Source organism: Rhipicephalus microplus, chromosome 5, assembly GCF_043290135.1.
Source record: "Rhipicephalus microplus isolate Deutch F79 chromosome 5, USDA_Rmic, whole genome shotgun sequence".
Lineage (NCBI taxonomy): Eukaryota > Metazoa > Arthropoda > Arachnida > Ixodida > Ixodidae > Rhipicephalus > Rhipicephalus microplus.
This window is the reverse complement of record NC_134704.1, coordinates 46129845-46144464: the sequence shown is the minus strand read 5'-3', so window position 1 is coordinate 46144464 and position 14620 is coordinate 46129845. Positions and strand designations below refer to the sequence as shown.

General features: G+C 48.0%; 1 protein-coding gene across 5 annotated transcripts in view; it reads right to left on the bottom strand.

Annotated features, from left to right (window-relative positions):
- Positions 1 to 668: 668 nt before the first annotated feature.
- The window catches only part of LOC142817763 (uncharacterized), a 379761-nt gene continuing 365809 nt past the window's right edge, over positions 669 to 14620 (bottom strand). For 3 of the 5 annotated variants that reach the window (XM_075895354.1, XM_075895356.1, XM_075895355.1), the window contains 5 exons: positions 9844 to 10023; positions 8590 to 8682; positions 7684 to 7716; positions 4903 to 4956; positions 669 to 795 (listed from right to left, as the gene is read on the bottom strand). In XM_075895354.1, coding sequence (XP_075751469.1) covers positions 736 to 795; positions 4903 to 4956; positions 7684 to 7716; positions 8590 to 8682; positions 9844 to 10023 — 420 coding nt within the window. In that variant the 3' untranslated portion in view covers positions 669 to 735. The remainder of the gene's footprint in view (positions 796 to 4902; positions 4957 to 7683; positions 7717 to 8589; positions 8683 to 9843; positions 10024 to 14620) is intronic. The other 2 variants (XM_075895358.1, XM_075895357.1) reach the window with 2 other exon arrangements.

The following is a 14620-nucleotide window of genomic DNA, read 5'->3' as shown; positions in this document are numbered from 1 at the left end:
GCGACAAACGCGATAGAGAATGCGCGCCTGACAGGAGGCGCACAGGGTGTGCCGCTGGGGAGCGAGTGACGAGGTCGTTACGGTACGGAGGGGACGTAGAGTGAACGAACAAAGGGCGGAGGGAAGAAAAGGAGGACCCCGGCACGCTGCGCTGGCTCGCCGCCTTTGCACCGGCGCCGATGCGGCTACCTTTACGCGTCGCTAGCGTGGCTCCGACCGCGCGCGGCTCAACGAGGCACGTGCAATCCCGTACTTGTCAGCTGCGCTCGAGTTTCCTGTCGGGAAAAGCGTCGTCGTTATCGAGCTTGCTACAGATATCGAGTTTGCTATCTCGTTCGCAAACTTGAAAACATTTACGGTTTCATGACGCGAGCTTTCGCCTTTGCTGCGCCGCAGAGAGCGGTCTTGCGTTAAGTTTGGCGGGTTTTCCTCGTGTTTCCGCGAAAGCAAACTTCGTATCACGCACGCTGTTCTTGGTGCAGTGCTTGAGTGCGATCTTTTCGAAGCCGGATCTTCATGTCTTGGAGAAATTTCCCGCGACAACGTACCGAACGGCAGGCTAGGCCTAATCGGCGTTGGCTGCGTTTCAGTAGCGGTCGCGCGCTACACTAGTGTATTTGTATATATGAGGTCACGTCGGTAAGAGAACAAGAAGGATCGAAACAATGTTCGAAACGAAACATTTTTTTTTAAACATAAGCCTCCCCGCTCGCCCCGTTGGACGTCTGCTGTAGACTAGTTGTGTTCGCGTTTCATCATGTGGCCCAAGCTGCCCAGCATTCCCAGCGTCTGAAACTGCAAAGTAGACAAAGGTTCATAGATCAGCTTCCGCATAATAGTAGGAAAAATGTCAAGTTTGCTAAATAACCGTAACAAAGCTTATTACACACGCAACAATAAGTAATACAAAGCCAGTTTATAATTTCAAAGGCGCAGCTACCCTGAACCAACTTAGAAGTTAGCACCATTGCTGAGATAAGTTCTGTCATGGCAAACTCGCAGTAAGAATGCACAGTTCCATGCATTATCGAAAGAAGCTCGCTTTTATGTGCTGAACCTGAATAATTAGTGGCACACCAGCACATTTAGTTTGAAAGAGTGAAAAAAACATGTCCTCAAGCTTGCATCGACCTCGAAATTCGATTTAAATGAATATGGAATTCAAAGTAAATTGCTACTGTTTAGAAATTACAAATAAGGGCTGTGAGTCAATTAATTCAAACGTTACTGTTGCTGTTGAAAGTATTCATATTGTAACGCGTCGGCACCGGTGCAAAGGCGGTGAGCTCGCGCAACGTGCCGCGGTCCTCCTTTTCTTCCCTCTGCCCTCCCCGTTACATATTTTTGCGAGAGGTACTGGGATCGATACCCAGCACCTCCACCAAAAATATGTAACGGGAAGTATTTAATAAGTTAACGCCGGTTGGGCTAACACTGCATACAGTGTGCAAGGACGCAGGACAACAGGGCAGTCCAGACACAGCCCCATAACAACATCGTCGTCTTCATTCCTTCTGCGTCATTTCTGCACCCGTGCCTGAGGTACCTTTCTATATCAGTGACAAGATCAAGTTTTTCAGGCAGCTTACGGCCGGATATCATAGCCACATCGGGCTAAACGTAATGAGTGATTTTTCTAGAAGTCCTGTTAACGATTAAGAAATATGGTATTCACTACTGCAAATAAGGCTTTATTTGTGACAAATTTATGCTATACGAAGTGAGGTGCCGAAAAGGTAAACAGTGATCTTACTATCTGTTGATGCTCATGACATGCTCAGCAACCGTATTGACAGGCAAGCGTTATTAACGCTGCGCACTATCATCCTAAAAGACCACCACAGGCCTCGTGCTAGCAATCCGATCGATTGATATGTGGGGTTTAACGTCCCGAAACTACCATGTGAGTTTGAGAGATGCCGTAGTGGAGCGCTCCGAAAATTTCGACCACCTGGGGGTCTTTAACGTGCACCCAAATCTGAGCACACGGGCCTACAGTATTTTCGCCTCCAACGGAAATGCAGCCGCCGCAGCCGAGTACCTTAGCCACTAGACCACCGCGGTGGGGCTTGTGTCCTACCACGGTGGTCTAGTAGACCTTTAATAGGACCTTTAATTCCTCTATGTGAAGTATTCTTTTGTGACAGGACGCGTTTTGAAGATGTCTCAAAGTGTCTCTTGAAAGGAGGCTTGAACCAGTTTTTCAATAATTGATTGACCTCGCCATCGGGAGCTTGTTGCGCTGACGCAAACAAACGTTTTTTTTTTTCGGATTCATCTAGTTAGGGCATTAAAAACAACAAGATTTCTCGCGTATTTAGTAAAGTACAATTTCGCAATCCCGAAAACACCAATCCTACCGTGACACGACATTTCGTAAGCTAGAAAACGCTCGGGAAAAAAAAAAAATGTGGGCGGAGATGACACTTTGAGATTCCCGCACTAAACACCTTGATGATTTTGAAGGCGTCTACAGGACCTTACGTGCCTCCTAATTGATAAAATTGAAGTGCATTGTTATCTGTAGGTGTCATAGCTCGAGAGTACGATGTTTCAGAAACTTTGATCGAGGCAATGCCACGAAAATACCAAAAATCCTTTTTGAAATTTCTGTCGTCATTTGCGGAGATTTCAGCGCGGAATTCGAGAAATGAAACTTAAACCTAGACTTCAGCCGGTAATGATGAACCTATGATAGTGAACCTTCTGACATTAGAACTCTTAAAGTGCAGTTCATCAATCTGAACCAAGTTACTGTTTCTGAACCAAGTCATTGTCTCCCTCAGTAACCACAGGGTTGAGGGAGACAAATGGAAAAGAAAATTTATGGAGAAGTAAACTCCAAAGCCCATCTTCGGCTAAAGCATGCGGCCACGACGGACGATGCCGTTTTTGTTGCTTTTAAATTTTTTGCACACTCTGAGCAGTCACGTGATTGCAGAGAGAGAGTGTAAGTGGGAGAATCCACATCTGGGCACTGTTTCAGGGCGCGAAGGCGACACGAGTTCGTGAGCCATTAAAGGCTTTCGCCTTAATAATCTACTCAAGCGCGTCATGACCTTGAGTGCGGTTCTGGTGCAATACCGGTGCGCGCTAGTCTCGCTACTGCGGCACCCGACCGCAAGAGGCGCATGTGATCCAGACATCATTCTTCGTGTTGGCGAATTCAGGCAAAAATATTCGTCGACGTGTCGCTTCCGACTCTATAAAAAATAAATAAAAAGCAAAATAGAGAGAACCATATTTCTCCAGTGATTTCAAGAAGTCCACCATCTTGAAGAATCTCGTGTGGCATCATTTGTATACAAATACAGGGACATCATTATCTCTTTTTTTTTGTGAAGAGGACATTGAAGACGATATTTTGGGGGGATATTTCGACGCAGAAACTTTGGTCTGTCTGTCTGTTTGTCACACAATTGAGCCACACCGACCAGCTGTCGTAAGTCGAAGCCCTTTCTCAATGCCCAGCCATCTTGATCTGATTGAGAGATTGATTTGTGGGGTTTAACGTCCCAAAACCATTCTATGATGATGAACCGTCGTATATATATTGGAGGGCTCCGGAAATTTTGACCACCTGGGGTTCCTCAACGTGCACCCAAATCTGAGCACACGGGCCTACAGCATTTGCTCCTCCATCAAAACAGCCGCCGCAGCCGGGACTCGATCCCGTGACCTGCGGATCTGCAGCCGTCGAGTACCTTAGCCACTAGACCACCACGGTGGGGTGGCCATCTTGATGTGGTGACTGCATTCATACTTGTGAACATCGCCGATCGAAAAGCAAATATTACGCATATATGAGGCACACCATCAATACGTATTACGTATATAGGGCGTTTATTTATTTGTAAATGCATATATACGGAATTCTAAAGAACGTATAGTGTACGATGCGCTGACAATGCAACGCTATGAATGAAAAAAAAAAACTGAAGTTTCCTACGCTTCACTAAGACTAGAGTTACTGTATATGCTACCTTTAGGTAGCTACCTAAAGATAGCATATACAGTAATAAAAACGACATGGTGCTGCCACCTACCTATGGTTTTGCGTTCTAAACATATTTTAGTTCTCTGACATTACTGCCAGATAGCGTCCATATTTCATGCAGCGTGATTAAGAAGTCCGCACTAGAAATCTATCGAACTTTTAAGGAGGAAATTGCCAAGGAAAGGTTCTATTATAATACTCGGAACAGTTCTCTACTGTTTGAGGCCAGGACGGCAGTATTGCGAACCAAGACATATCGGGCCAAATACGAAGGGTATGCAGTGCGTGTGGAGAGGAAAAAGAAACTGCGGAACACTTGATAATGTTCTGTAAAGGGTTTCACCCTTTACAGAACATTATCAGGAACGTTCAGGATGATGGCACAGAGTTTTTCAAAACACTGGGGTTTAGGGACAGTGTGGGCAAAATGGACTGTAAGCGCGTAGAATTAACTAGAAGGAGGTTATCTGATCGGTGGCTAAAGTCAAGGCACGAGTGAAAATTAAACCCTTCACTGCAAAGTCCAAATCCTGAACCTCACTATTTAAGGAAAAAAAAATAAAACTAGTTTTTGTTTCTATAAGTATTACGGCTTGGTGACGCTAGCCACCGCCCGATCTAAAGGGTATAGCCATATACATCCATCCATCCATCCAGCTTAGAGTTACTGTATATGCTACCTTATATACATACAGTAACTATATATACAATAACTCTAATGCAGCGCCTCCAGACAGCCTTTCGACATTGGCGAATCATGCGTATACGTGGCGATTGTTTTACCCCGCTTACAAAAGGCACCCGTCGTATCGAAACGGTGTCACAATAATTTTCAATTCGAGTGCTTTCTTTGAGAGGGAAAAATCCGAACTGTAAGAGTTCAAGCAATGCAAGTTTCCGCTCACCTTAGCAGCAGCTCGCAATATGACATAGGAGAAGTGTAGAAATTGCCGCACCGTCTGCGTCGAAATAGGAGAACAAATGCCTGTGGTGTAATCGCTCATTTAAAAACTGAATAGTGAGGCACCAGCGAGCAAAGCACATCTTACCATTCAACAATCGATGCAATTGTACTTTGTGCAGGTGTATACGTTGAGGTACACTACCACATTGGAATCCCTTATTATTTTTTTTTCTGGAGGAACCCAACACCTACGAGTTACGGTACCCACCGCCAGCGTTTGAGTTGTTCTTTCGTATAGTTTATTTTTTTCCCTTGATGCGGCAGCGCAAGGAAGAAAAGGTTAATTGTTTCACATAAATTTCGGTGTCGGTGCCAATGGTTGGAAAACAAAAATCAGCGCTGTCCATGAGCCAAAAATCAAGATTAAAATAAATGATAAAAATTTTCAGTTCCAGTGAGAATCGAACCCATGCCTATAGGTTCTGCGTGGCACGCAGCGTTACAGAACCACGACATTGCATGAAGCTTCGTAGAAAAACAAAAACAACAAAAGAAGTACTTTATCAATGGCATACTGTGGTTAAAGTCTCCCTAACCCACGTAGTGGCAGAAACGTAGAATCACACCAGTGTTAAAACACATGAATTGCGACACGATTGGGCGTTCTAAAGGCCCACCCAACGCTCAGACGGGCACATTCTGCTCATACATATTTAATCATCAGCGACATCAAAAGCATCAACAAAGTGGGCGAAGGTTCGCATGTTGCTTTATGGACGCGCAATGAGCCCTTCGCCGATTCGCTAAGCGTAGACTTATGGCATAGTGGGCACTAAGCAACTCCACATAACATTCTAAGAGAGTTTCAAACGGCCAGCGTTACGAACGAAGACGCTCATTTCTTTGCAGCATAGTTGAGGCATTCACGTACCGAGAATCGATTGATATGTGAGGTTTAACGTCCCAAAACCACCGTATGATTATTAGAGGAAGTGGAGGGCTCCGGAAATTTAAACCACCTGGGGTTCTTTAACGTGCACCAAAATCTGAGCACGTGGGCCTACAGCATTTTCGCCTCCATCGAAAATGCAGCCGCAGCAGCGGGGATTCGATCCCGCGACGCGCGGGTCAGCAGCCGAGTACCTTAGCCACTGTAGACGACTGCGGCTGGTCCACCGAGAATCGAAGCATTCTAGCGAATGAGAAGGCGATGTACGTGGTGTCGGATTACGCTATAGCATTACACATCTAGAAAGCGGAGCTCGAACGTATTTCAGTTTTGTTTTATCACAATTTCTGCACCTAATGACTGATATTACCTTTCTTTTGCTTCTTCATTAGGCTATAGAATCACAGGTGTGCGCACAGTATAGGGGACTTTGCAATACCTCGTATTCGCACACAGCGTTCTGATTGTAATCTGTTTTAGTGGGCGTTAGCGTGCGCAGGTTTACCGCTCAGGGGGGGGGGGGGAATCGCATTCTCCCTATTATGTCAATGGATGAGGCTGACTTTGCGCCCTCCCCCAGAGTCGTAGCACCCCCTAGCGATCATATCAATGTATCATCATCATCATCATGATCATCATCAGCCTGACTACGTCCACTGCAGGACAAAGGCCTCTCCCATGTTCCGCCAGTTAACCCGGTCCTGTGCTTGCTGCTGCCAATTTATACCCGCAAACTTCTTAATCTCATCTGCCCACCTAACCTTCTGTCTCCCACTAACCCGCTTCCCTTCTCTGGGAATCGAGTCAGTTACCCTTTATGACCAGCGGTTATCCTGTCTACGCGCTACATGCCCTGCCCATGTCAATTTCTTCTTCTTGATTTCAGCTATGATATCCTTAACCCCCGTTTGTTCCCTAATCCACTCTGCTCTCTTCTTGTCTCTTAAGGTTACACCTACCATTTTTCTTTCCATTGCTCGCTGCGTCGTCCTCAATTTAAGCTGAACCCTCTTTGTAAGTCTCCAGGTTTCTGCTCCATAGCTATATATAGACCTTTTTTTATGTATGTATATATATATCAATGTATAAACCTTTTCGAAAACGCCTCCCTGGGCGCCGCCATAGTCCTCTTTGGGCTGCGCAAATTGGCGTGACCCCTCCAAAAAGCACTGACAAGGCTGCGGCCTTAGCCTTTGTACTCCCGCGTGCAGCCCACTATGGCGGTGTTTTTTTCCCTCCTGTGAAAAGTGTATGACTTTCGTACCCCCTTCTGGCTGACCGGGGGGGGGGGTGGGGGGGCTTCTCTGCCACTTCCTGTGCACACGCCTACGTTGAAGGGAAAGGATCTGGAAGAGCCGAGGGGAGGACGTCACTGCAGTGAGACATCTCCCCCCCCCCTTTTCTAGTGAAAAATGATACGCTCGTATACGGCTATATTAGGTATTCTATAGATGCGCTGTTTGACATAGGTGTCGATCCAAGTTTTCATTCTGTTAATTGTACTAATTAATCCGTATTTATTCTTAAATTGAGAAGGGAATTGGCAAGTTTTTCCGGGTTGATGCAATCACCCCCTAATAAGTTGTGTATGACGCATGCACAGTGGCGTTAAACTATAATTCAAAGTTTTGCGCACGTGCTATACTAAAACTGTCCAATTTTGGTGCTAACTTAAACAGGACTGCGCTGTGGTCGCGTATCCGTCCAACCATCGAGCCGCTTACATCTGGGTGCTCTCGTGATCACCCCCTGAACTTGGCGTGAACCTAAATTAGTATGGGAGGGCAGCATGGTTTGACGAATATTACGCTCTGGACAAGACGCGATACTCACCTCAGGTTGCATGAGAACTCTCACAGTAGTTTTCTGCAATGAAAAGAAATCAGATCGGTTAAAAAAAAGAGTAAGCAGGTAATTCTAAATACATTCCGCATGCTTGCATGCGCGGGAGCAAAGAATGAGTATGAGTGATGTCCTTCTCATAAGATTTATTATGGTGACATTAATGATTATAAGAACACTCGAGGTACATATTTTTTTTCGTACAATGTCCAGATGACACTGCACTACGCGTCGTATGTTCTGTATGCGAGTGAAGGCTTGCGAAGGCTGTTGACGGGCGTGGCTCAAGCAAACATGAAACGCGCCAGCGGGCTCTGTCGGGTGAAGGAGCGTGAAGGGGCGACGGTGTTGTACATTGCGGCAAGACAGCGCAGGAAGCGAGATGATAATCGCACAGGATACAGTGCTGTGTCCTGTTTAGCGCTGTGCTGCCACTGTGTTGATGAACCTACTCATTGTGAGTGGAAGGAGGAGGTAGGGGGCTGTGTTGCTCGGGCAACAACTGCAAACTTTGATCAAAAGGGCTCACTATCTCAACTAAAATCAATAGGTGGCCGGTATCCTTGTGTGCATGCGGTGCTCTCGCCGCTCAGTTCCCATTGAAGATACAGAAACCGCCCAAAACCGCTTCGCTCCGTGGAGCGGTCGTATCCTATTCTGTCGGCGCTTTCCGGAGTTACGCAAGATAAGATTCCATAAGAGAGTTAGCTGCAAGCCACACTTCTTATTGCATTTAAGTTGGTTGCTATCGCATTCATTGCTTTTCACGTGCGGAGAAACTGCGGCTTTGGTGTTATGTTATTGCTGTTATTAACAGGGTCTCTGCAAACTCGTTAAGCTAAAAAGAAAAAAAAAGGAAGATTAAGACGCCTTGATGTAAAGTTTCAGCACCCTTACCTCTTCTTTTGTTTGATACATATGTCCTGTTGCTCGAGCTCGAAAGAGACGCATGACTAATGGATGAACGGAGTGCTCTTTCATGAGCAGTGCCTGCAACGAGAACGTCGGCTAATTAAGGTAACGCAAGGCCTGAGCCATCTCTCGGGACTGGTGAAACAAGACAACTTGACCCGTCCCGGACGAAGACCAGTGGTCATGTCGAAACATTCGCTCCATGCGATACGTACACGAATACCTGTCGTTGCTAATCCAATGAAAACCACGCGAGTTGGTATAAATTCATTAGTGCAACTCTTCGGCGAGCACACAACAGAGGCGTATAAGAAAGGATCGCTTGTGTTGTCTTCTACCCTTGCAAGGCTCTTAAACCACCTGCAGATATATCTTTTAATGTGGCGAGTAAACGCGTGCCTCGAGTTCAGAATGTCGTCAAGATTAGCAGTACCAGACACGGCAGCACCACGCACAACGGACGCGCTACCAAAAAGAAAAAAAAAAGAGAGAGAAAAAATCCTGTACTCCTACTTGGGCCTTCGGTATCCCAAGTATTGATGGGGACGTCACCAAGAAAATCTGGTGATGTCAGCGGCAGCAAAAGCGTATTTGCACACTCCCTGCTTTTTTCAGCACGCATGGCGAAGAGGAACACTCAGCCAGGAAGAGAGGTGAGACAAAGAACGAAGCGTACCGAAGGGAAGGGCAAAACGGCGAGGGTCGCGTTCCGACCATCACACGCGTGTAACTCTGCCATTACAACACCACTTAAAAAAAGAAAAAGAAAAACAATCTGGCTGCGGCGTTTTCGTTTTATACAGACTCGTGCCCAACTGCAACACGACGACTAACCCCCGTATTCACAAACGCTCCTCGACTCGACTTTCACCCTTCACTTGACAGAGTTGAGCAGTGCGCCACCGCTCGGCTGAAAACGACACTGCGCTATTCAAGAATCACAGAAGAATATCGCTGACATGCAGTGATTTGCCGTGCCTAGAGACGGCGCTTTCATCGGCTTTCTGAAGGTGAAGCGTTAAGTGAAGGGACGTTCCTATAGAATAGGGGGGTAAATCTCGACATCTGGGTGGTTAAGGGGTCTTTGAACGCATGCGTGCGCGCACACGCCTACACTATACTTCATTGTTTCTGCACGCTGAAAAGTTTTCACGATAAACCTCCAGTCAAACGTTGTCTGCAACCGGATTCCCTGTTCAGCGATTTCTGATAAACGCACGCGTGAGAAACGAAACCAACCTGGTCGTCTTCGCGTTCCGTCGACGCTGTCCCGCGATTGGTGTCGTTAACGCCGTGCGGCCTTGTCCCACCATCCTCCACAAAGTCCGTTGCATTGGGAGCGGAGGTAGTCTCGATGCACGAGGTCGCACCCGCGCGATCCGATCCGCGGATGTTCACATGGGTGACCTCTGTTTTGCGCTGCGCCATCCAAATTCCGGGCAATGGAGAATGTAGCATACATGTGTGTTTCGCAGCGAGCATCCGTTTACTCGTTTATATTTAAAGGCACACGAAATACAACCATTAAGCCGACGTTGATTGTTGAAATAGTGGTCTAGAAACCTCGTAGTGTTACTTTTGTGCCAAAGAAGGACCTATTTTGAAATAAAATTCCGTTTTAGAGGTCCGCGTAGGGTTATTGAACTTCAAATTACGCGCCTCAAGAAGCAGACGAACCGGAACGACTCGCCCCGCCGCTGTGGTCTAGTGGCTAAGGTACTCGGCTGCTGACCCGCAGGTCGTGGGATCAAATCCCGGCTGCGGCGGCTGCATTTCCGATGGAGGCGGAAATGTTGTAGGCCCGTGTGCTCAGATTTGGGTGCACGTTAAAGAACCCCAGGATGTCAAAATTTCCGGAGTTCTCCACTACGGCGTCTCTCATAAACATATGGTGGTTTTGGGACGTTAAACCCCACATATCAATCAATCAATCAACCGGAACGACTCACGTCACTGTTGCCGTGCACAGCATTGTCCGGCTTTACTGTGCTAGTAGCAGCAGACCGAAAGCAGCGGGAGCCACAGCAGCAACAGATGCCATTGATCAATTTCCTGCCATTGGCTCCGAGATTGCAGACGTTTTTTTTTTGTTCAACTCCACCCCACTAGATGAAACTACCTGTCCAGTGTAACTACGAGAAAATTAAATTTTTGAACCACTTGTGTCATTTCCCATAGTAACGTACGGTTCTTTTTTCCATGAATGAAAGAGAAACGAACACGCAGCATTTTATGGCGTCTCTTGATGCACGGAAGGTACTTTATTTAGTGCAGCTAGATCGATTACTAGTGATTAATGGTAGGCGGTCCGTCTGATCTCATCGGGATGATTTTGAGAATGCCCTACTGCGGCACATGTGTTCTTGTGCATTTACCTTAATAATCTTCGTAAGTAGAGCACTGTTGATAATATTGTCATTTTAGATGTCGTCATACACCGAATTTTCGCTCTGACGTAAATTGTTGTTTGACTTTAGTGTCTCTTTATTAACGGAAATGTTCTAGGGCTGGGTCTGACGACAAATATGAGTGTTCGCGCTGGATGTCATGCTCCGATTACCCGATAACCTGAAGATGGCGTAAATTTCTCAATTACGTAAGTAGGCTCCGTAGGTTGCTAAATATGGTTCCTTTACACGTCCCTGAAAGGAGCCCTGAACAGTAACTCGAGGTTGCAGACGAAGCGGTAATCACAAATTAAACACAGGAGAACCGCAGTTCCGTTGTTGCTTTGCTTGCTTTGTGGGGCTTAACGTCCCAAAACCACCATTTGATTATGACAGACAGACAGACAAAGAACTTTATTCAGGTCTTGAGGAACTGCGTTGTAACGGCACCGTTTAGGGGGAATCCGTAGCAGTCGCGGGCCGCTCCCACGTAGGAACCGGAAGACCGTGGCCCTCCGCCCTCTCGCAGGCCCTCTGGACAGCCCGAAGTTGAACCAAGAGGTCGCCACTGTTAAGGGCTTCCTCCCAGTCCTCTTCTTTGTTGAACTCTGCGTCACGTAACGCAGGACATTGCCAGAGCATATGAGGTAATGAGCAATACGCCTCACCGCAGTCCGGACAATGAGGCTCGATGTTGGGCGAAAAATGGCTGAACCTGCCACGCGAAGGGAAAGACCCCGTTTGGAGCATCCTGTAGGCCGATGATTGCGGTCGCGTAAGTTTAGGATGAGGAAGTAGAAAAGTCCTCCGAGATAGATGATAATGAGTCATGATCTCGTGGAAAGTGAGTAGCGAGTCCCTGTATCTTCCGGCGTCCCCGCCTGCGAATTCGCCGGGACCGCCGCGGTGAGCGATACCTCGCGCACGGTCATGGGCAAACTCATTGGCGTTGGGGACATCAGGATGTACGTTGGCCCCCATGTGGGCCGGGAACCATGTTATGGTGTGAAACCCGGCAGCCCCCTCACAGCCGAGGATGGCCGCTGCCTCACGCGAGATCGAGCCCGAGGCGAAAGCCCTAGCTGCGGAACGCGAATCTGTAAAGACACTAGGACGCGATGGGTCCTTCATTGCTATGGCGATGGCGATTTGCTCAGCCACCATTGCCGAAACCTTTCTAACCGAGGCAGAGCATAGGAGTGTGCCACTATGATCAACCGAGACCACTGCGAAGCGATCCGAACGCCCGTACTGGGCTGCATCGACAAAGGTCGCGAGATGCGGTCTGTTTGCAACTGATTTTAATAAGGAACGGGCCCGAGCTATGCGGCGCCCTACATTGTATTGTGGGTGGACATTTCTTGGAAGTGGAGCTACCGAAAACGTGCCTCTGATCGAGGGTGGTAGTGCTACATTACGCTGGTTAGTCGCCGTAGGACCGCAGCCTATGGATTCCAGGATGCGCCTACCAGCCCTCGAGGACGATAGTCGCACGACCAAAGCCATCTGCTGGGCCTCGATCACCTCCGAGAGGGAGTTATGCATGCCCAATTGTAGGAGCTTCTCGGTGCTAGTGTGGATAGGCAAGCCTAGAACTCGCTTTATGCTTTTGCGCAGTAGTGTATCAATTCTTGCCTCTTCTCTTTTGGACCAGCGCAACGCCGAAGCGACATAATTAATGTGGCTCATGAGAAATGCATGATAGAGCCGAAGGAGATTGCTCTCGCTCAGCCCACCCCTGCGGTTCGAGACCCTGAGTATGAGCCTAAGCATGTTCTCCGTCTTGGAGGTGATGCGGGCTATAGTTCGTGAGTTGCCCCCCTTGGACTCTAGCAGGAGTCCGAGGACCCTGATGGAGTCCACCCTGGGTATTTTCTGCCCATCCCGTGTGTATAAAGCTATGGGAATCTGTTCTAAAGGAGTGAGGTTCCTCAGTCCTTGTCGGGTGGGTCTGTATAGTAGTAACTCAGACTTTGCCGATGACAGGCTCAGGCCCGAACCGACTAGAAAGTTCTCCGTGATGTCTAATGCCTCTTGGAGCGCCTGCTCTACCCCGGCGTCGGACCCTCCCATGCACCACACGGTGATATCGTCCGCGTAGAGAGCATGGTTAACCCCGCGCACCGTAGCGAGTCGCTCCGAGAGGCTCTTCATGGCAATATTGAAGAGTAGAGGAGAGATAGCTGCCCCCTGTGGGGTGTCTCTCGCTCCCAAGGTAAATTCCGTGGATTGGATTTGACCGATCTTAATGGTAGCCCTGCGATCCCTGAGAAAAGACCTAACGTATGCGTGGAACCGTTGCCCTAGACCCATAACCGAAATTGCCTCAAGCACAAACTTGTGCGAGATATTATCAAAAGCTTTGGCTAGGTCTAGAGCTAGTACGCCTCTAGTATCCCTGGTGTTGTTGTCAATGATTTGTCTTTTGATAAGGAGCATCACGTCCTGTGTGGATAGTGCAGATCTGAATCCTACCATATTGTGTGGAAATAGCTCTCTGCTTTCTATGTACTCGGATACCCGATGATGAATCGCATGTTCGGCCACCTTGCCTACGCAGGACGTAAGCGAGATGGGTCGCATGTTCTCCAAAGCCAGAGGTTTGCCTGGCTTTGGGATAAGCGCTACCGAAGCTGTCTTCCAGGATTCGGGGACGTGCCCCGTCTCCCAGATCCTGTTGACTTCCTCGGTAAGCTTCTCGATGGATTTGCCATCCAAGTTACGTAAGAGCTTATTTGAGATTCCATCCGGGCCCGGTGCAGAGCGTCCGTAGAGCTCGTGGAGGACCTTACAGATTTCTGGTTCAGTGAAAGGTGCGTCCAGCTCCGCCACCATTCCACCCGTGTAATGCGGATAGTCCGCATCGCCAGAAGGGCCCAGCGGAAGATAGCTGTCCGCTAACCTCTTCAGGAGGGCCTCTTCGGGCACTCCCTTCGCTTTTTGGTTGTGAACGATTCTGTCAATAGCCAATAGCTGATTTCCCTTCGACTGTGACTCATCAAGTAATTGTTTGAGGAGGTTCCATTTGGTCCCCACTATCATCTGTCCGTCAACCGACGAACATACTTCATTCCACTGCTGTTTGGAGAGTTCAATAGAGTAGGCTTCGATCTCGCGATTGAGTTGCGCAATTTTCTTTCGAAGTCGGCGATTGAGCCTTTGCGTCCTCCACCGGGACAGGATGGAATTCTTAGCCTCTAAGAGATGCGCGAGGCGTGCATCCATCCGATCAACCCTCAGGTTCGTTTTGACAACCTTGGTCACAGCATTAGCATCCTCCTTGAGCCTTGCAAAGAGGCTGTCTAAGCTGTCGTATTCATCCTGGTCCTCCTTCCGCAATTTACGAAAGGCATCCCAGTCCGTTACTTTAAATTCCCTGGGGGGAGCTGCATTGACTGCTAGGGTAATAGCCACTATGAAGTGGTCGCTACCTAGATTCTCTTGCAAGTTTTGCCACCCTGCTCCGGCGACGTTCTTGACGAACGCCAAGTCTGGAGTTGTGTCTCGGACCACTGATGTGCCAATTCTTGTCGGGTATTGCGGGTCCGTAATAAATTCAAGAGAACAGCTAGATACGGCCTTTAGGAGGTTGTTGCCTTTGGGGGACTGCCTGGCGTATCCCCAAGCGT